Genomic DNA, 19,628 nt, shown 5'->3' on the forward strand with positions numbered 1-19,628 from the left:
TATTGTTTCTCATACCATATCCAAAATTTCCCATTGAGCTTTCATCTGAATGTTGTATACTACCAATTCTAGCATTAAAGTCTCCCATTATAATTCTGAAATGATGTTTTCCTTTGTTGTAGAGTTGGGATATATTATGATAGAAGGCTTCAATTTCTTCATCAGTGTGACTTATTGTTGGTGCTTAGACTTGGATGATCTTAAGAGTGTCTTTTTGAGATTTGAACAACAATACTTGCTATTCGATCAGAAATGCTGTCAAATTCTATTATGCTGTTCTATTATGGTAAAGAATTTCTTCACCATTACGCCTAACTTCACACAGTCCAAGAATGTCCCATTTTAGTTGCTTTAGCTCTTCAGTTAGTTCAGTTAGTCGTTCTTCACTGCTCAGAGTTCTACAGTTTAATGTTCCAAGGTCTAGTTTCCAATGACAGCATGATAAAATGTTACCTAGGGGATTCTTAGCACCCTCTGCCTTCATATTTAACTGCCTGCTGCTGCTGCTGTAGGTAGTAACAATCCAGCCTCCGGGGGAATGAGGGCCATTTTATTTCTGTTGGATTCATCTTGGAAAGTTAGGCCATATATTCACCATGCTGGCCAAGTGTGGGTTGGTGTGTTCACATGGAATTGCCAGTCCCAAAATCACTGGTCCATGGCTATTTCTTTCTTTATTTATATATATATATTTATTTCGGGGGGGGGGGGGTGTATATTCAGTACTGTTCTAGTGTGTGGTGCACACTCATGGAATAGCGGTATCATCAATATTATATTTTTGCATTTATTCCTGTTAAACTAATTGTTTCCTAGCTTTGCATGCTTCCTAAAATTAAACACAATATATTAATGCTTCATGAAGAGGACACTTTTCAATGCATAAACATTGCATTGCATTCACATTAATATCATGGGTGTGCTGTCACCAATATGGACACCTTTGAGCCTTTTGAAGAGACATACAGATGGTGCAGAGGGTCAAATTCTTAGCATTCCAGTAGTTTTAATTCTGATTAAATCACCAAGAACCAAAAGGCAAGGCAGGGTGTGCTCTGAGACAATAGCACCCAGAAATCAGTGGCTGTGATTGGTTATTGTGTCAACCAATCCAATTGAATGTTATCATTAGCTGTCACGAGTTGCTGATTTTGTTTTCTGAGTTTCATCTGTTTTGCATATGTGAAGTGTGAGCTGATGTGTTTAGGATACCTTTATAGACAAGTAATTTTCTATAAATGATTTATAACTTTTTTGCTCTCATATTTACAATGGAAAACAGCGTTGACAATCTACTGAATGTTCCATTTTCTGCCAGAGCTTTCACAGATTGTAGTCAAAAGGAGCTTGGAACTTGTGTTTAAATAAATAAAATGAGTTATTTCAGCCTTTTGTTTGTTCAATATGGAAAATTAATAATTTCCCAAGTGATTTACTTTTTCCATTATCTGTGCATATTATATGGCTGTATTTAAAATTCATATCAAAATTCAAACTATCCATGTCTCACTTTTGTATTTGACAATGATAATCTAGTCTCACTACAAAGCATAAATCCCTTATGTTTCTCACATACATGGTGCACGTTAAGCATAGCTATTGTTCATTTAACCTTTATAATTTCCATATTTCCATATTTAAAATTATGATAAATGAAAGTATTCAGAGTTATCCATCAATTAATTGTAATAGACCAATTAAGAAGAGCACTGGTGCACTATGCATTCTTAAAATTTTCATACATCAATTAAAATGCAATCATACAGTCAAATTAATGTGAATTTTGTAGCATGGGTTGCATAACCCACACGACAGCACACTGATATATATATATATATATATATATTTATTGAGGAATTAATCAGTGTATATAACAATGAGTCAGTTAATCTTTGTTCAGTTTGATATAAATAACTTTGTATGATGCAGCATGTCCAAAATTGGCTCATTAATGAATGTAACTAGTTATGAGAGAAATGAGAGGTGTTAGGAATATTAGTGAATTCAAATGAATTAATGAATTAATGGTGGCAAAACTTAGAATAAAGAATGCTAGCAAGAATGGACATACAATTACTAGGAGTATCAAGGGAAATGAAATTGTTGCATTGATTGAGTGCATTCACTCAGAAATTGTTGAAATAAGTGAGACATGACTGGATGAGGATGACATTCTGACAGGAATAGAAATGCAAGGGTATGATTGTTTTTATAAAGATGAAAAAGTAAATAAAAAGGGAGGTGGAAGGTTGTTGATGATATGTGCTTGCTTAAAGTAGAAATGGAAGGGAAAAAGAGTATCACTGGTTTTAAGGCAGTGTGGTGAAGTAGAGGAAGACAGAATGAAATAGTTAATTGGATGTTGTTATAGACCTGGTAATGTGGAAAGCAGTGAAAATAAAATGTATAAGCAAATTAGCCAAGCAAATAGGAAAAGTAAGATGTACGAATCTTTATGTAAGAATCATTATGCTGATTTTATTTATGGTAATATAGATTGGAATGATGAGCTTCATCTGGAAGTAAAGAAAATTAATTAATCAAGTTTTTGAGGGATGACTACCTTAGGCAGTATGTAACAGAGGACTTGTCAGAATCAAGAATTTTGGGTTTGCTCATCTTATCAGAGGATTTTAGATCTCCCTGCAGTTAGTGAGAATGCCCATGAAGTGATAGTCTGGGTGGTTGTGTATATGTGATCTTCTGTGAACAAAGGATATGTGGAACTACAAGATTGGTGATTATGAACAGCTCATGAGACAGCTTGCAACTGTATCATGGAGTAAGGAATAGGGTGAAAATGAGATCAATCTGTTTGGATGCTATTCAAGAACTATCTGGCAGAAGCAATGCTAAAATGCATTCCAAGGATCAGAAGGTTAAATAAAGTAAATGTGAAATGGATGAATGAAGGGATTAAGCATGCAATCAGGAAGAAGAAGAAGATATTGTGCAGGCAAGATGAGTGGTAATAATCAGTTGCATGACGAGTACACAGAACAGACAAAGGAAATGACTGGCATGGTGAGGACAGCAAAAGTACAGTACAAACAGCAGTTAGCTGATGAAGTCAAAAACTTCTTAGGGAGTTCTTTTGATATGTAGCCAACAGAATAAAGAATGATTATGGAAGAATGATACTAGGTGGTAAAAATGGTAAAAGGATAACTACTGCATAGGATTTAGTTGAGATATTAAATGAGCAGTTCATAAAGGTATTCTTTCCTTGCGAATGGTGACATCATGCAGAGTTTGAGTGCAGTGAAAGGACAGAGAAGGAACTGACTGTGAGTGAGCAGGAGGTATATGTTGAATTGAAGTACAATTGATGTTAATAAAGCTGTGGGGCTTGATATATTCACTGCATGTCTTGAGAGAATGTGCCAGGGAATTGCATCAAGAATATCTACCTTGATATTCTTGTTTAATATTAATCTTGCACTGAGCCAAGTTCCAAAGGAGTGGAACCAAACTCAGTATCATTAATATAAAAGTCAAACAGCCATAACCATTAGACAGACCCTCCTACATTCTTCCTTCTACTGGCCACACAGCAAACAATTCTTTGGGGGTTCTCCTTTGATTGTAGTACTAGTCTCCTGTCATATTCTGATTTTTCTCTCCTTACTATACTAGTCACCATTCTATCCTGAGCTTTATATTCCTTATGCAACTGTTCTCCACCCCCCCTCTCTCTTTTTATATGCCTTCCCTAATCTCTTTTTTCTCTGCAATTCCTGTTTAATTTCTTTGGTGATTCATTTGACTATAAATTGCTTTCTTTTCTTCACTCGAGGTATACAATCTGCTGTTGCTGATTGTATACCTAAATTACAATTGACATAATTTTTATTTAACCCTGCAGAGGTCGCGGCTGATCTGACAGATACAAACAAATTGTTTAATATAAATATTCTTACACATATCCAGTGTATAGCTTGGAGGTCATGAGTAGCTGTGCATGCATATATTACAAGTGATATTCCACACTGTTTATGCAGTCAGTTTTGGTTTAACACGTGTTATGTAAAGGTGTGTGATATTTCATAGTAAATTGTATCTGAGAGATACTGCGACCTCCGATGTCAGTATAGTATCGGTTTAGGTTTTTTTTTTTTTTTTATTTATTTTAAATTTACCCTTGAAAATGGCTAGAAAAATATATCAATTGGATAATCCATCAGATGTTGAAGAGATTCAGCAAATTTGTTTCTCGAGTTGGATGATAGAGTCAAATGCAAAGGTGAAAGTGATTTTAATAGTAAATTGTACCTGAGAGGCCAGTATAGTATTGGTTTAGTTGTTGTTTTTTCTTTGTTTCTCTGTTCACTAATTTCTAGATTGTAACTGAAAATAAATAAACCATCATGTATTATATTTGTAATGTTTTTTTTAAATTTTTTCACATTTTAGCACATACTAGTAATGAATGTATCTCTCAGATACACGCGACCTATCCTGCAATTTTTTCGACCGAACCCTCTGCAGGGTTTGGTCGAAAAAATCTCTCTTTTTTTCAAATTCTTTCATTTACTATACTGCTTCAAGTTACTTTCTAAGTCTATTATAGTTACCTTCTTTATAATTCCAATTCATTCTGCTGTGATACTTTTGCATGCCTGTTCATCAAAGTCTAGACTGCATGGTTATTCTCAAGAGACTGATTGTGACTGAATTTGGACATAGCAGTCATGTGACCTGATGACAGCCTTATACTGGAAATGTAACCTCTTTATTTCTATATTTCTCTTTTTCATAATACATTGTATTATCCTCACAACATCATTCTTAAATTTCAAGTCTTTGTCGAGCCTTACTTCCAGGTCCTTCACTTCTTCCTGCTTCAATATAATCAACATCTCCCTGTTGTTTACCACTTTAAACTTTCCTTGTGCTGCTGAATTGGTATCTCCACATGTATTCACACAGACATTTCCTAGTCTGTTCAGATCCTCCTGAAGAGCTACATCATTTACTTCACTTCTCCCCAACTTTGCATCACTTGAAAACAGCTGCGTATTTCCCATTACATCTCTTTCAATGTCCTTAACATATGAACTCAACAATAATGGTCCTAAAATATACCCAATATTGCACATTCCATTGTGATACTGCTTCCCTTACACAACTTGCTGAAACCTGTTGAATTTAATTTAATTTAATTCATTATCTACATTCTACAATCTGTTGCCCAATAATAGTATTTTTGTCTGTTAATTGCATGTGTTGCCGGATCAATTTGTCCGTATCTAAGATGAAAAAATAAGCTTCCAGGAGGGGAAAAAATCATGCTATCTCTGCACGAGACTGGCCAACTAACCTTCAATTGCAAAATTTCATGTAAAGATTCCTTTCAAGAATCAAGGTTAGCTGAAGAGTGCATTGTCTTATCAGTTACTTTAATAAGTTAATGCAATGCAATCTAGTACCCACTGAAATCCTAAAGGTTGTCTGCATTAAAAGACAGTGATGAGAAACTCAAGGACAAAGAACACTAAACAACAGATAGACTAAGAGTGAAGTGGAAAATATTCCATTAATGATTATATATATATATATATATATATATATAAGGGCAGATGAAACTTAAAGAATTTCACTAGCCACAGACAGAATTTGTAACTCTAGGAATCAGTTCCATATGAATGATTGAAACTTCAAAATGTTCACACTTGCAATTGCAAGATTTAGCACTGCACACTTTCTCACAGCAGTAAAGTATATCACATATGAACTTACCTGTGAACTTATCTTTCTTGAATTATTCAAACATATCAAATGAAATTAATGGAAATCTTCATTTGTAAGATCTGAGTATGAATTCCACAGACAGTACACATTATGCAATAAAAACAAATGAAAATCTTTCTGTAGCTTCTAATTAGAATGTTGTGCCATGGTGACAGTTTAGTCACTTTAACCTTGCTAAGAAATATGTAAAAACATCCAGCAATGAGAACTCTTTTTATAAATGGGGCTATCCTATAAACTTTGCCACCTTGGTTGGCTGAGTGGTTAGTATACCCATTCTCCAACAAACGTGCTGCTGGTTTGAATCCCACTTTGGGCATGGATGTTTGTGATTGTCTTTAGGAGATGAATTTCATTACTTGGTGTGAGACCACTGCCTCACTTATTGGAGGTCTGAGGTGGCTTGAAAAAAAGTTCCATGTTTTGTTTCTAGAGGAGGGTTTCTGGACTATGTAAAAAATAAAATTAAAAATACCAAAAATATATATAAAATTGATAACAATAGGAAAAAAACCATAAGCCCATCCACGGTACAAAGTATATTATAGGTTTGCAAATAACTTTTTGTGAGCAGAAGCAACATAAATAATAATAATAATAAAAATGAAAAACAATACCTCAAATTGTCTGATTTTCACCAAAGTTGAATTTACGTGTTTCATTGTCAGATTTCAACATGAAAATGAAAGGCTGAATCGAACAAACAAAATCCCTAAAGATAGAAATAAGAATTCTTGGTCAAATGATAGGGAAATATCATGAAAATAAGAAATTAAACTAGACTCAAAACAGTACAAAAGAATAAAAAAAAAAGCAGAAGAAAAATTGATTTAGATTGGTAACTCAGTTATCAAAAAAGTCATTACAAATTTATATATTTGGTTTTATCCTTTATCCAGGTATCCAAGTAAGCAAACAAAGTTTGTGCCTGAAGTACTTTCAGGATTGGGGCAACTCGTGGCAAAGGAGTTAAATAGCACCTAAAGGTCGAAACCGGTCTGGGTAGTGATCCTTCCTTTAATGCATAGCATTATACATGTCTGCAAGGAGATGTGCTTTGCATTACTTGCCTTAGTATCCCATAATGCAAAGCACATCTCCTTGCAGACATGTATAATGCTATGCATTAAAGGAAGGATCACTACCCAGACCGGTTTCGACCTTTAGGTGCTATTTAAGTAAAGCCCTCTCTAAAAATTAGGTGGTCCTTGAGACCACTCCCTACAAGTGACCGAAGAACCATCCAACTTAGCGGTGGCTTTACTCAGTGATGACAGGCTCACCTCACCTCACCACCAAGCAGAGCCATAATCTGGTGGCCCCACTCAGAGACAAGCAAAAACCTACCTCCGAGCAGAGCCATAATCTCAGTCATGGCCCCACTCAGGGACAGGCAAAAACCTACTCCCCAAGCAGAGCCTCTCACATCTCAGGGAAAGCAACCACTTCTGCACAAAAGCACATCAGTGGGAGCCAGAGGTGGTGATACTAAGGTGGAAGTAATGGAGAAGTCATATTTCCATATGCGAGTTGCCAAAAGGTGTCAAACCTTATTATTAAAATCCTCTAGATTAGAGATAAGTTTATGGAAGTTTTTTCACTTGGCTATGCTACTAATTATATATTTGGTTTTATCCTTTATCCAAGTGTAAGCAAACAAGTAGCATAGCCAAGTGAAAAAACTTCCATAAACTTATCTCTAACCCAGAGAATTTTAATAATAAGGTGTGACACCTTTTAGCAACTCGCATATGGAAATATGACTTCTCCATTACTTCCTCATTAGTATCACCACCTCTGGGTCTGGCTCCCACTGATGAGAACTCAATAAAGGTCGAAACCAGTCTGGGGAGTGAGCCTTCCCTTAATGCATAGCATTATACATGTCCACAAGGAGATGTGCTTTGCATTATGGGATACTAAGGCGAGTGATGAGAACTTATACAACCTTTGCCACGAGTTGTCCCAGTCCTGAAAGTACTTCAGGCACAAACTTTGTTTGCTTACATTTGAATAAAGGATAAAACCAAATATATAATTAGTAGCCTAGCCAAGTGAAAAAGTTTCCATCATTACAAATTTCTAATGATCTTAAAAAATGGCTGATGAAAAAAAAAAAAGCCTTATACTGTGGATAAATATTAAAGAAAATGAAAAAAAAACACAATGAGCTATACTTCTTCCAGTTTTATATTCTTCAAAAAAAGCTCAAAAATAAATGAAAAAATTGTGCAAAAAAAGCATCTTAACAGTATATATAAAACTATATAGTCGTACTACTGGTTTTGGATATCTAAGTGAATAGTATCTCCATTCTATAACCAACATGTGTGGATTCCAATCCCATTGTGGAAATGAATGTTTGTGAATGTCTTAAGATAGCAGACAATTTTCATTGTCTGGTGTGATTTAATTCTAAAAAGATTGGTGTATGCAATCTTTTTTAGAATCAGATTTAGATTTAAAAAAATAATGAAATCAAGAAATAAAAAGAACGGGTCGGTAGCTTTCAACCACCACCATAACTTTCAAGAAAGGTCAATATCTGTCAACTAAGGTGGATGTTTCAGAGCTACTTAACATCTCATCAGGGAACAGATAGGAGAAAGAGAGACCCTACTTTGATGTGTGAAAACTTATGCCAGCAAGAAACAGATAACCCATGCTGAAAATTTGTACTGTTTGGTATCAGAAATAAAATTATTTAACAAGGAATTATTAAAAAAAAAGTCTCATAATAAGAATAGATATTAAGCTAATTAAAAAGAACACAGTATTTTAGATAGTCTCCCAATTTTTTTTCAGTATACCTAATATATTCGAAAAGAAATGAAAAACTACATAAAGTAATGAATGAATAAGAGGGATCAGCAATGCAAAAAAGGAATACACTATTTGTATGGCTTGCATTAGCAGATGTTCCTTCTGTTTGGGATTTACTGAAATTGGTGCTTGTTATTTACCAAAAAATCAGCAGGTAACTGTGGGGTGATTTCATTGTTAAGAAGTTGCATATTTATAAAATATTTTTATTTATTTCCTAATATATACACTTGTATACTGGAAAAATTAGAAAATTTAAAGAACTTTGTATTCTTTTTAATTACCTTAAAGAAGGAAATATGAAGATTCTTGTAAAGTGTTTAGAAATGACAGACACCAAAGAGTCAAGTAAGAGAAGAAAAAAAGATTTCTCTGAAATTACAGAATAAACTGCCAAAAAAATCTCATATTGCTATCAGCTTCCTTGGTTATGATATTTCATGTGGATTGATCAAGGATATTCACTTGTTTATGATGTTTATGAAAAATTAGGTAAAGTTATTATTATGCAACACTGCCAGGGAGTCTAAAGACTCATCGTGGGAGGGCACACTACTCTGCCATATCCAACTTACCATCTTCAACATTCACTGCCATATACCGCCCACCACCACAAATAGTATTTTTTGTCTGTAAATTGCATGTGTTCTCATGGCTGATTTCCTGTATGGGGGATGAAAAAAAAAAGTCTCTGGGAGAAAAACAATACTGCCTGCAGCTAATTTGGTTTCAATGGAAAAAAGCCCATAAACCCATATAAAGATTCTCTCATCACAACAAGAATAGAACTTACTCCTTTTCCAATCAAAGAGCACAATGTCTCATTGTTCTTCCGATTGCATTATGGAATTATAAAGAGTAATGTTGATGTTGGTTCCCTCAGGAAGATTTAAACAGACTTTTATCTTGACAAATGAGTGAGGATTGCAGTTTTGATATTAATTAGCACAAAATTAGCACACAGAGCTATTCTTAAACTTTCTAAGTATACATAATAATGATTTAAATATCAAATTTAAATGTTAAGGAACAGATAATATTCCTGAATTAGTTGTAATTTTTTAACTTTGGAACTCAAAAATGATTCTAGTACATGGATGAAACTGTGCATAGGAAGAAAATGAAATTTAAAATCTTGATGTGATGGTTTACAATATGTTGAAGTTTACTGAAAAAAAAAAGTGGGAGAGAGAGAGAGAGCAGTGTTGTGATGGATACTATACATGAATACCATGGATACATTGTTGCTTTGGTAAGGAGCAAAGTTACAAATAGAGATACACTTTATAAGGCCTTGATCAAACCATATGGACTACTGAGCATAGATTTGGTTCTTTATTTTCACTGTAACGAGGCAATTCTGGTGAGAATCTAGAGTTTTTTCATCTTAGCTAAGACAGTAAAGGGATCTGGAATGTTGGAAAAGAGAAGAGATGGAAAAGAGAGAGAGAAAATGCCAATTGAACAATTCAGAAAAGAGTGCTTATTTTTTTATATACTATCTTCAGAAGGTACTGAAGATAGTATATCTAAAGTGTGTGTGTGTGTGTGCGCGTGCATGCATGCGTGTGTGTGAGAGAGAGAGAGAGGGTGAGAACATGAGACCATCCCTGAAAATTGTGCAAGGATGCAGTGAAGAAGTAGATTTTTTTTAAATGGGTAGTGTTGAATGAATAGATTATTGCCAGAGTTTGTTGTGAATACTAGTGAGTGTGAATGAGTTTCAACTTCAGTATGATGGATATGTTGCTGGTTGAATGAGATCTCCTGCATTGAGTAAGTTATTAATAATAAATATTAATACAGCTATTTCATGATGGATTATCATACTGATGTTCATACATCTTAAACTTTCTAAGTATACATAATAATGATTTAAATGTTAAGGAAGAGATAATACATCTGAATTAGTTGTAATTTTTTTAACTTTGGAACTCAAAAATGATTCTGAAATAGGGAAAATTTTCATATTTTTACTAACCAAACTGTTTAGTTAATTCTCTTGCTAGCTAATCTAAGGAAACTTTTATAGTTACTTGACTGTGTATCACCTTTGAAGACATAGATGAATGTGCAGAAGGTAGCCACAGCTGCATGTTGGATAGACAAGTTTGTGTGAACATAGCTGGAAGCCACCAGTGCTTGATCCAGAGAGAATGGTGCTCACCTGGTCTGTACTATAACTCAACTTTGGGAGCATGCGATGGTATGCATTAATCATCTTATTTCATATTTGAATTGTAAATATTCTGGTAATTGTCTTCATATATTTATGGTACAGAGATACCTATTATTATCATTACAGTGACCTCCATGGAATCAAAAGATTTATCACAGGAGCTAGTTAAGCTAGTACCATATTTATATAGAATATTGAACTTTAAATTCATTAATGTTCCTGTTATTCACAACACATTCTGTTGATATCACTCTCTCTCACTCATTGTGAAAAATCTACTCACAACTCTATTTGTCTCACTTTTATACAACTTCTGGAGATGGCTTCTCATTCTTTCCCTCTTATTCGTCACTCATTTTATAATTCCTCTGTACCGATCCAATAAAATTCACTAACTTAAATGTCTATTGTATCATCTATTTTCTATGAATCCAGCAGACTCTGCAATTTATATTCTCTCAACAAGCCGGCTGGTTGGCCGAGTGGATAGGGCATCCACTCTTCAGCCAAAAGGCCGTGGGTTCGAATCCCACCGTGGGCATGGATGTTTGTGATTGTCTGTGGAAATGCCAGTGTGGTGGTCGGTGGTAGATGGTGTTGGTGTGATTGCCGTCAGTTGGCGATTGAATGCTGGAGACGGAGTTGTAGAGCAGGTGCCCTCCCTCGATGAGTCCTGGGACTCCCTGGAGGTGTCAAATAATAATAATAATAATAAACCTCTTCCTGTAACCAACAAATCACAAACCTGATATTGTCTTGTCTCTTGCCTCTGGACCTTCTCCAATCTTTCTTTTCATTCTTCTCCACTGTCTTATCATTATCATAGCAAAGATGTGATGCATTGTCTTTAAGTCTTTGAAATGACAATGTACCTTCTAAACTTTAGTTCACTCTCAACAGTTACCCTAGATCCAGAACCTCATCCTGTCTCTTCAAATTGTCCTGAAAGGAACTGACACAAGCAGTACTCTTTTTAATTCTCCCCAACTTTATGCTGTTAGTAAACAACTTAAGATCCCCAGTCAATCCACATGAACTGTTTTTTGGGAGTGTTGGTGGATAGGGAGCTGAAGTTTAGGGGGGCACATTGCAAAAGTGGCTAAATCAGCTCATCAAATCACTTGGTTACTGAAGAATACTTTGACGAGCAGAGACAAGCAAGTTATTGTTCCTCTGTATTGAGCCTTGATAAGACCCCATCTTGACTCAGTCAAATCTGGCCGCCAGGGTTTCTTCTTGATGGGAGGAGGTGGAAAGGATCCAGAGGCACGTGACCAAGATGATAGCAGGTTTATGGAATGAACCTTATGAGAACAGGTTGAAGATTTGTGGGTTGCAGAAATTGGTTGATAGGCGAAAAAGGGGTGATATGATTGAGACATTCAAATTACTGAAGGGTTTCTATTAGATTAATTCAGAGGATATTTTTCAGAACAGGACTGGTGGAGGGAGGACTAGGGGTCATCCATGGAAACTGGGCAAGAGTGTGGTTAGCAAGGGTGTTAGAACTAGGTTTTTTACTTGTAGTGTAGTGAATGAGTGGAATAAGTTGCCAGAGTCTGTTGTAGGTGCCATGACTGTGAATGAGTTCAAGGCAAAGTATATAGATACTGTGTGGATGTTGAATAGTTGTTCTTAACATGATGTTTAGGGCCTCCCTCGATGAGTCTAGGGACTCCTTGAAGTTGCCCATGATGATGATGATAATAATAACTGTCATTAACAAAGAAGTTAAACAGCAGGAGCTAAAGAACAGAACCTTAAGATACACTGCTGGTTACCTTCCTTTTTTTGATAGTGCCACAATGGTCACAGTGCCAATCTGTGTAACAAATCTGTTATCCAATCCTATCTTCTGCAGCTTGTGTACCAACTTACCATGCGATAATCTGTCAGATGCCTTTACAAAATTTGAGAATATCATTGTAAATGAATCTCACGTATTCTGCACATTTATCACCTTACCATAAATTTTTTTTACCATAAATAGATTGGTAAAACAAGACCTACCCTTCACAAACTCATGCTAACCATCACCTAGAATCCTAGATCTATCAGTCCATTCCTGTATTCTATTCTTAACCAAGCTCTTCACTATCTTGAGTGCAACTGCAGATATACAGAGTGGTCTACGAATGGAAACTTCTATCTTAGAATTATAATTCTAGAGTGGTACTATTTTATCTTTTTTTCCATTTCTTAGGAACCTTTCACACTGCAAGACTTGAATTTAATAATCAGGTCAAAAGCATAGTAAACTCTTTCACACATTCATTAAAAATACATAATAAATTTAGTTTAATCTTTTATCCAAGTGTAAGCAAGCAAAGTTTGCATCTGAAGTATCTTCAGAACTGAGGCAACTTATGGTAAAGGTGGACCATTATATGGACATGTATAATCCTATGCATTAAGGGAAGGGCCACTACCCAGACCGGTTTCGACCTTTATTGAGGTCTCGTCAGTGGAAGCCAGACCCAGAGGTGATGATACCAAGGGGGAAGCAATGGAGAAGTCATCTTTACCTATACGAGTTGCCAAAAGGTGTCTCACCTTATTATTAAATTACTCTGGATTTAGAGAAAGATGTTGGAAGTTTCTTTTTTTTTTTAATTAAAAATTAAAAAAAATGGTGACATGCCACCTATTCCTTCCCATTGTCTTATTAATATCTATTCTAATCAATCCTTGGCATACCTCTGATTCTTTCACTTCTAATTCTCTTATTATTTTTTGTTTATTTTTATTATTTGACCCAACACATGAAAGGTTAAGACCTCTAACATAACAGCCATTGGGCAGGTGATTAAGGAGAAAGACGTATTCTACTGATACCATTTTTTAAGAGTTGGGAAAATCAGTCTGGGGAAAGGCTGTTCCATGAATGAAAGAAAATGATGGGTTAGTATATGATATGTTTGGAGTTGAACTGTGTGTGTGTGTGTGGATGTTGACCAACAGTTGGAAGAATAATATTCTTCCACAGTGCTGAAGCACTGGAGCATTGGTGGAGAAATTAAAATAGATTGCTAGTCTGGTTAGCTGAGTGGATAGCATTTCTACTTTCCGGCCTAGTTTGTGTCCCAGTGTGCCATAAGTGTTTGTGAACAGTTGTTGATGATATTCAGTGCCTTGGTGCCAGACCACCACCACCACTACCCTACTTTAACAGAGGCCTGAAGTGATTTGGAAAAATACTATGTGTGGTCTCCAAACAAGGTGGGTTTCTTGATTATCCAGACTATTCATGCTATAAGTATGCTGTGCTATAGAAAACAGTTTTGAAGAGACTGACATAAAAAAAGGCCTTTTTTGCTAGACCTGATCAAAATTCCTGTAAATGTCAACACTGACTGCACTAGTTTTACCAAACTTTTCTATGCATTTAGAGAGGTAAGTAATGAAAGAAAGGATATCAATCCAATGACAGAATACATATAACTAGTGGACTTCCAATGGTAAAGAAGTTGATTTAATGATCTTCTCCATTATTTTAGAGAGGACTGAGATGAGATAATTTGATGGGAGACTATTATTATTATTAATATCAGATTTCCAAAGAGTTGAAGGACTTATCATGGGGAGGTCTACACATTCATGAAAAGGGTCATCAAACCATGTCTTAAATCCATTTATTTCCACATTGATTACACCCTCAAGCAATACATATCATTCACCACTTCTCTCCACGATGAGACAGATCACGTTCAAAGGCTGCTTTAAGGGAGCAGAGGGCATGACTGCCATTCGTATACAGAAAAGCACTCACACCAAAGACAGACTATCATCTCTTTTTTTTTTAACTGTTAGCTTTCATATTTTGGACAAACCAGTCATTACATTGAGAAGAGATTCTTCTTCTTCAACCCATCCATCCCTTAGGATGGGCAGAGTCTGCAGAGTAGGGATCATGGCATATTAAAGCAGCTGGTATGCCACTCCTTTGCTGCATTCATTAAGGCAGTTATGATTCCCAGAGTTTCAGCCTGCATATCCCTTTTAAAATTTTAGTAATGCCAGCCTACTCTCTCTCTCAGATAAAGGCAATTCGGGATAATTTATAATCATATTTCATTCCAAAGTGAATGATTATAATTATGATCCTTCCAACATAAATAATTATATCATTTGCATTATGATAAATTACAAACATGTGAAACACATTTTAATTATTCAATGAATTTTTATTTATATAAATCTAACACACACACACACACAGTATATTTTGCAGAGAGAGAGAAAGAGAGAGAGATTTAATGAAATTTAGCAGATTGTTCCTACTTCATGGTTTGAACATTTGAATGTAAGCTTTGAAGCAAACATTTGGTAAGATAGTGCCACGGCATAAGGGCAGTAGCAGACTGGAAGTGCCTAACTATAGGCCTATTTGTGTGTCATCAGTAGTTAAGGTCTTGGAGAAATTAGTGAGGGACTATATACAGCGTTGGGCATACGAGGGTAATGTTATCTGTGAGAATCAACATGGATTTATTAAGGGGGCGCTCTTGCTTTAGTAATATGATTGCCTTTTATAATAAAGTGACAAGAGTAGTTGATGAGGGAAAGGCATATACTGCCATTTTTTTAAAATTTTGCAAAGGCGTTTGACAGGGTGCCACATGATAAGCTGATATTTAAGTTGCAGCAAATGGGTTTAAATGTCAGGTTAGTCAAATGGATTCAGGATTGGCTGACTGATAGGTATCAGAGAGTTGTGTACGTGGGTCATTATCAAGGAAGCAGAAGGTAACAAGTGGTGTTCCACAGGGCTCAGTACTGTGACCTGTATTGTTCAACCTTTATATCAATGACATTGTCAATGGATTGCAAGGGGATATTCAGTTGTTTACAGATGATGTGAAGCTGGGAAGGGTTATTAGTAATAGTGCAGATGTGGCAGCCCTGCAAGAGAATTTGAATAAACTAGACAGATGGATAAATGAATGGGGATGTCAGTTTAATGCTGCAAAATGTAAAGTCTTGAAGTTTGGGAACCATCGATGGGAGGATGCATACTCGACTGGAGGAGTTGTACTGGAGGAGATAGGGAGAGACAAGAGATCTGGGGTTGATGATTGATAGACAACTGAAATTCAGGGAGCATATTGCAAAGGTGGTGAGGGGTAACTCAGAGGATTGCTGCAATACTGAGAAGGATGTTGACCTGCAGAGATAAAAGAGTTATCATTCCATTGTATAAGACTCTGATCAGACCACACTTAGACTATTGTTCTCAGATTTGGTTCCCAGGATTTAATGGGGGTAAATTGACTGTGGAAAGGATACAGAGGCAGATAACAAAGATAGTTTCAGGACTGTACAATATGAGTTATGAGGATCGACTGTTGGAATGTGGACTGCAGAGTTTGGTGGATAGAAGAAGGAGAGGTGATATGATCGAGACTTTTAAACTGTTGAGAGGCAGTTACAGGTTAGACATTGGAGAGTTCTTTCGCTTGGTGGAATGGCAAGAAGGAGCGATGACAAGGGGGCCATCCCTGGAAGTTACGAAAGGAGTCTGTGCGCGAGAGGGTGAGGAGTGGTTTCTTTGCATGGAGGGTGGTTGAACCTTGGAATGCATTGCCTGAGAGAGTGGTTGAAGTGGGAACGGTCAATGGGTTTAAGGAGTGGTATGATAAACTTTGTGTTTCCTAAAAACGACCTCCCACGATGAGTCTTTTGACTCCATGGAGGCCTTGATAATAAATTTAAATTTAAATAAATTTATTTCAAAGTGGGGAGTTGGAATATGATCACGTGTTAATCAGAGGAAGCCCTAATGAAGGTCAGTTGATACATGCTAAGAGACTCTAAAACTTCCTTAACATTTTTATTATTATTATCAACATTTGACCTCCATGGAATCAGAGACTCATCGTGGAAGGTACTCACCATTGCATACAATGCTCATCCAACTGTGTCTTAAACTGATTTAATGTGTCCACAACCACAACACACTCAGGCAATGCATTCCACTCACCAACCACCACCACCTTCCATGCAAAGAACTTACTTCTCACTCCTTTGCTCGTACCCTCCTTATACAGTTTTCAGCAATGGCCTCTTGTTCTACTCCCCTCTCCCATTCTATAAAAAATCTCTTCCATGTCTACCTGATAACAATCCCTGACCAGCTTATATGTCTCAATCATATCCCCCCCCCACTTCTTCCTCCTATTCACGAGGCTATGCAACTTACAATCTGTCCTCATACTTCACATTCCAAAGACTACTGACTACTTTTGTGAATCTTCTCTGTACCCTTTCCAACATATCCTCATCACCATGAAAACCTGGTGACCAAATCTGTGCACAATAATCCATATGAGATCTGATCAAGGCCTCATATGGATTATTCAAGTGCACGATATGGTATTGGATGACCGGCGAGTCAAAGTGCGTGAAATTGCTGAGACTATAGGCATTTCAAAAGAATGTGTAGGATATATTTTGCATGAAGAATTGCAAATGTAAAAGCTTTGTGCAAAGTGTGCTTGCTGGAAAAACGCTGACCAGCTTGCTGGTCAGCGTTTTTCTTCAAATCAAGAAGTGATTGCAGCTGTAGAGGGGTATTTTGAATATCTTACTGAGAATCACTACAGGGATGGGATAATGGCACTGGAGCATCGCTGAAATAAATGTATTAGTCTTAAGGGAGATTATGTTGAAAAATAAAAATAATTTTGAAATTATAAATTTGTTTTTTCATTGTTACAGAAAACTTACTATTTACGTTTTCATTGTTAGGTTGAAAACGAAGAGATACGAGGGTGTCAGACTACCCTCGTATCTCCTCTCTTATGAAGCGGCACAATCTTGTCCTCCTTCCACTCCTTGAACTCGACTCAGTGCGAGACTCATATTAAAAAATATGTCAAGGCAAATATCAACTCCCTGGCACGTTCCTTCAGAATACGTGGTAATATATTATCAGATCCCACAACCTCATTAACATCAAGTTTGCTCAATTCACCCATACACCTCTTGCTCACTTACAGTCAGTCTCTCCTCCCCCATCATAAACTGCTCTCAATCCCTCCTTGAAGTCACATAAAGATTAAAAGACCTTTATGAACTGCTCATTAAGTATCTCCATGACACCTTCTGCAACAGCTGTCTTTATACCATTTTCTCCAATCAATGTCATCCTTCCATAATCATTCTTTCTTTTGCTCCATATGTAAATATAGTTTTTTTACCCTGAAACTAGAAAAATCAACATCCAGTAATTACCTCTCATTGGAACTCTCATCTAATGAGGCTTCGCTGGAACCATTGTATGCTTATCGATACAAAATTAATAGCAGAAAAAACTCATGTACAAAGATTATTTAATAGTATAATTTTCGCCTGTGTGTCACAGGCATCTTCTGTACATTAAGCTCAAATTAAACAATAACTGACAATTCCAAAAAACGCCACCTAAGTAGCTGTTGTAAGATAACTAAAAAGGTCAATAACTTTCCTAAAAAAAATAAAAAATAAAAAAATAATAAAAAATAAAAAAATAAATACAATAAAATGTTAGGAAAGATTAGCTGATTTGTAAAGTAGTACCATCTCCCATAAAGGGGATAGACGTAAGCCGTTGAATCTGTTTAAGTTAGGAGAATGAAGTAGAGTTTCACATGTTTCTTTATAAAGGCGTTCCATGAGAAACTGACTTTTGTGAAGAACTCTTGTTTTTCTCCAATGAACTCTGTGTCTAGTGAAGATGGTATGTTCTGCAAGTTCAGGTTTAAAGTATTCAATATAAGATTGGTGTTCTTCTAGCCGAATAGAGGCAGATCTTCCTGTTTGTCCGAAATAAGATAATCCACAAGAGCACAGAATCTGGTAGACACCTGGATGATTAAGATGTGGAAGCTTGTCCTTAGGAGAAGTGAGAAAGGTGGAGATTTTTCTAAACGGTCAAAAGGCAACAAAGGTGTCTACCAGATTCCGTGCTCTTATGGATTATCTTATTTTGGACAAACGGGAAGATCTATTCGGCTAGAAGAACACCAATCTTATATTGAATACTTTAAACCTGAAAAGTCCGGACTTGCAGAACATGCCATCTTCACTAGACACAGAGTTCATTGGAGAAAGACAAGAGTTCTTCACAAAAATCAGTTTCTCATGGAACGCCTTTATAAAGAAACATGTGAAACTCTACTTCATTCTCCTAACTTAAACAGATCCGACGGCTTACGTCTATCCCCTTTATAGGAGATAGTACTTTACATATCAGCTAATCTTTCTTAACTTTTTATTGTATTGAATTTTTTTTTTTTTTTACTTTTTTTTTTTTTAGGAAATTTATTGATCTTTTTAGTTATCTTACACCAGCTACTTAGGTGGCGCTTTTTGGAATTGTCAGTTATTGTTTAATTTGAGCTTAATGTACTGAAGATGCCTGTGACACACAGGCAAAAATTATACTATTAAATAATCTTTGTACGTGAGTTTTTTTCCGTTATTAATTTTGTATCGATATGTCTACTCACGGTATACCTCTTTTAAAACTCATTGTATACTTTCAATGTCCTCGAAATTCCCATTCCTTCTTCCATTTGCAGGATTTTATGGTACAGTTGCTCTTCTACTCTGACCATATATTATAGTCAGGTCATTTCAAATCAGTATAAATTATAGATTGCCAGAAATTATATTCTTAGTTTCATCTTTTATCCAAGTGTAAGCAAACAAAGTTTGTAGTGAAGTGACTTCACGACTGGGCTACTTATATTTAGAGGAAAACAACCTCACATTGATTGCTTTAGTATCTCATAATACAAAGTACATATCCTTATGGACAAATATATTGGTATATTTCATGAAGTGACTTCACATGCAAACTTTGTTTTGCTTACACTTGGATAAAGGATGAATG

The 19,628-nt window shown here is 35.9% G+C and overlaps 1 protein-coding gene across 2 annotated transcripts in view; it reads left to right on the top strand.

The window, feature by feature from the left end:
* The window catches only part of LOC150109235 (uncharacterized), a 415,237-nt gene that overhangs the window by 228,506 nt on the left and 167,103 nt on the right, over positions 1-19,628 (top strand). For both annotated transcript variants that reach the window (XM_090406508.1, XM_090406517.1), the window contains exon 12: positions 10,634-10,780. In XM_090406508.1, coding sequence (XP_090262634.1) covers positions 10,634-10,780 — 147 coding nt within the window. The remainder of the gene's footprint in view (positions 1-10,633; positions 10,781-19,628) is intronic.

The sequence above is a fragment of the Typopeltis vanoorti genome, chromosome 2 (genome assembly GCF_054136105.1).
Source record: "Typopeltis vanoorti isolate ZY-2024b chromosome 2, IOZ_Tvanoo_1.0, whole genome shotgun sequence".
In the NCBI taxonomy this organism is placed as follows: Eukaryota; Metazoa; Arthropoda; class Arachnida; order Uropygi; family Thelyphonidae; genus Typopeltis; species Typopeltis vanoorti.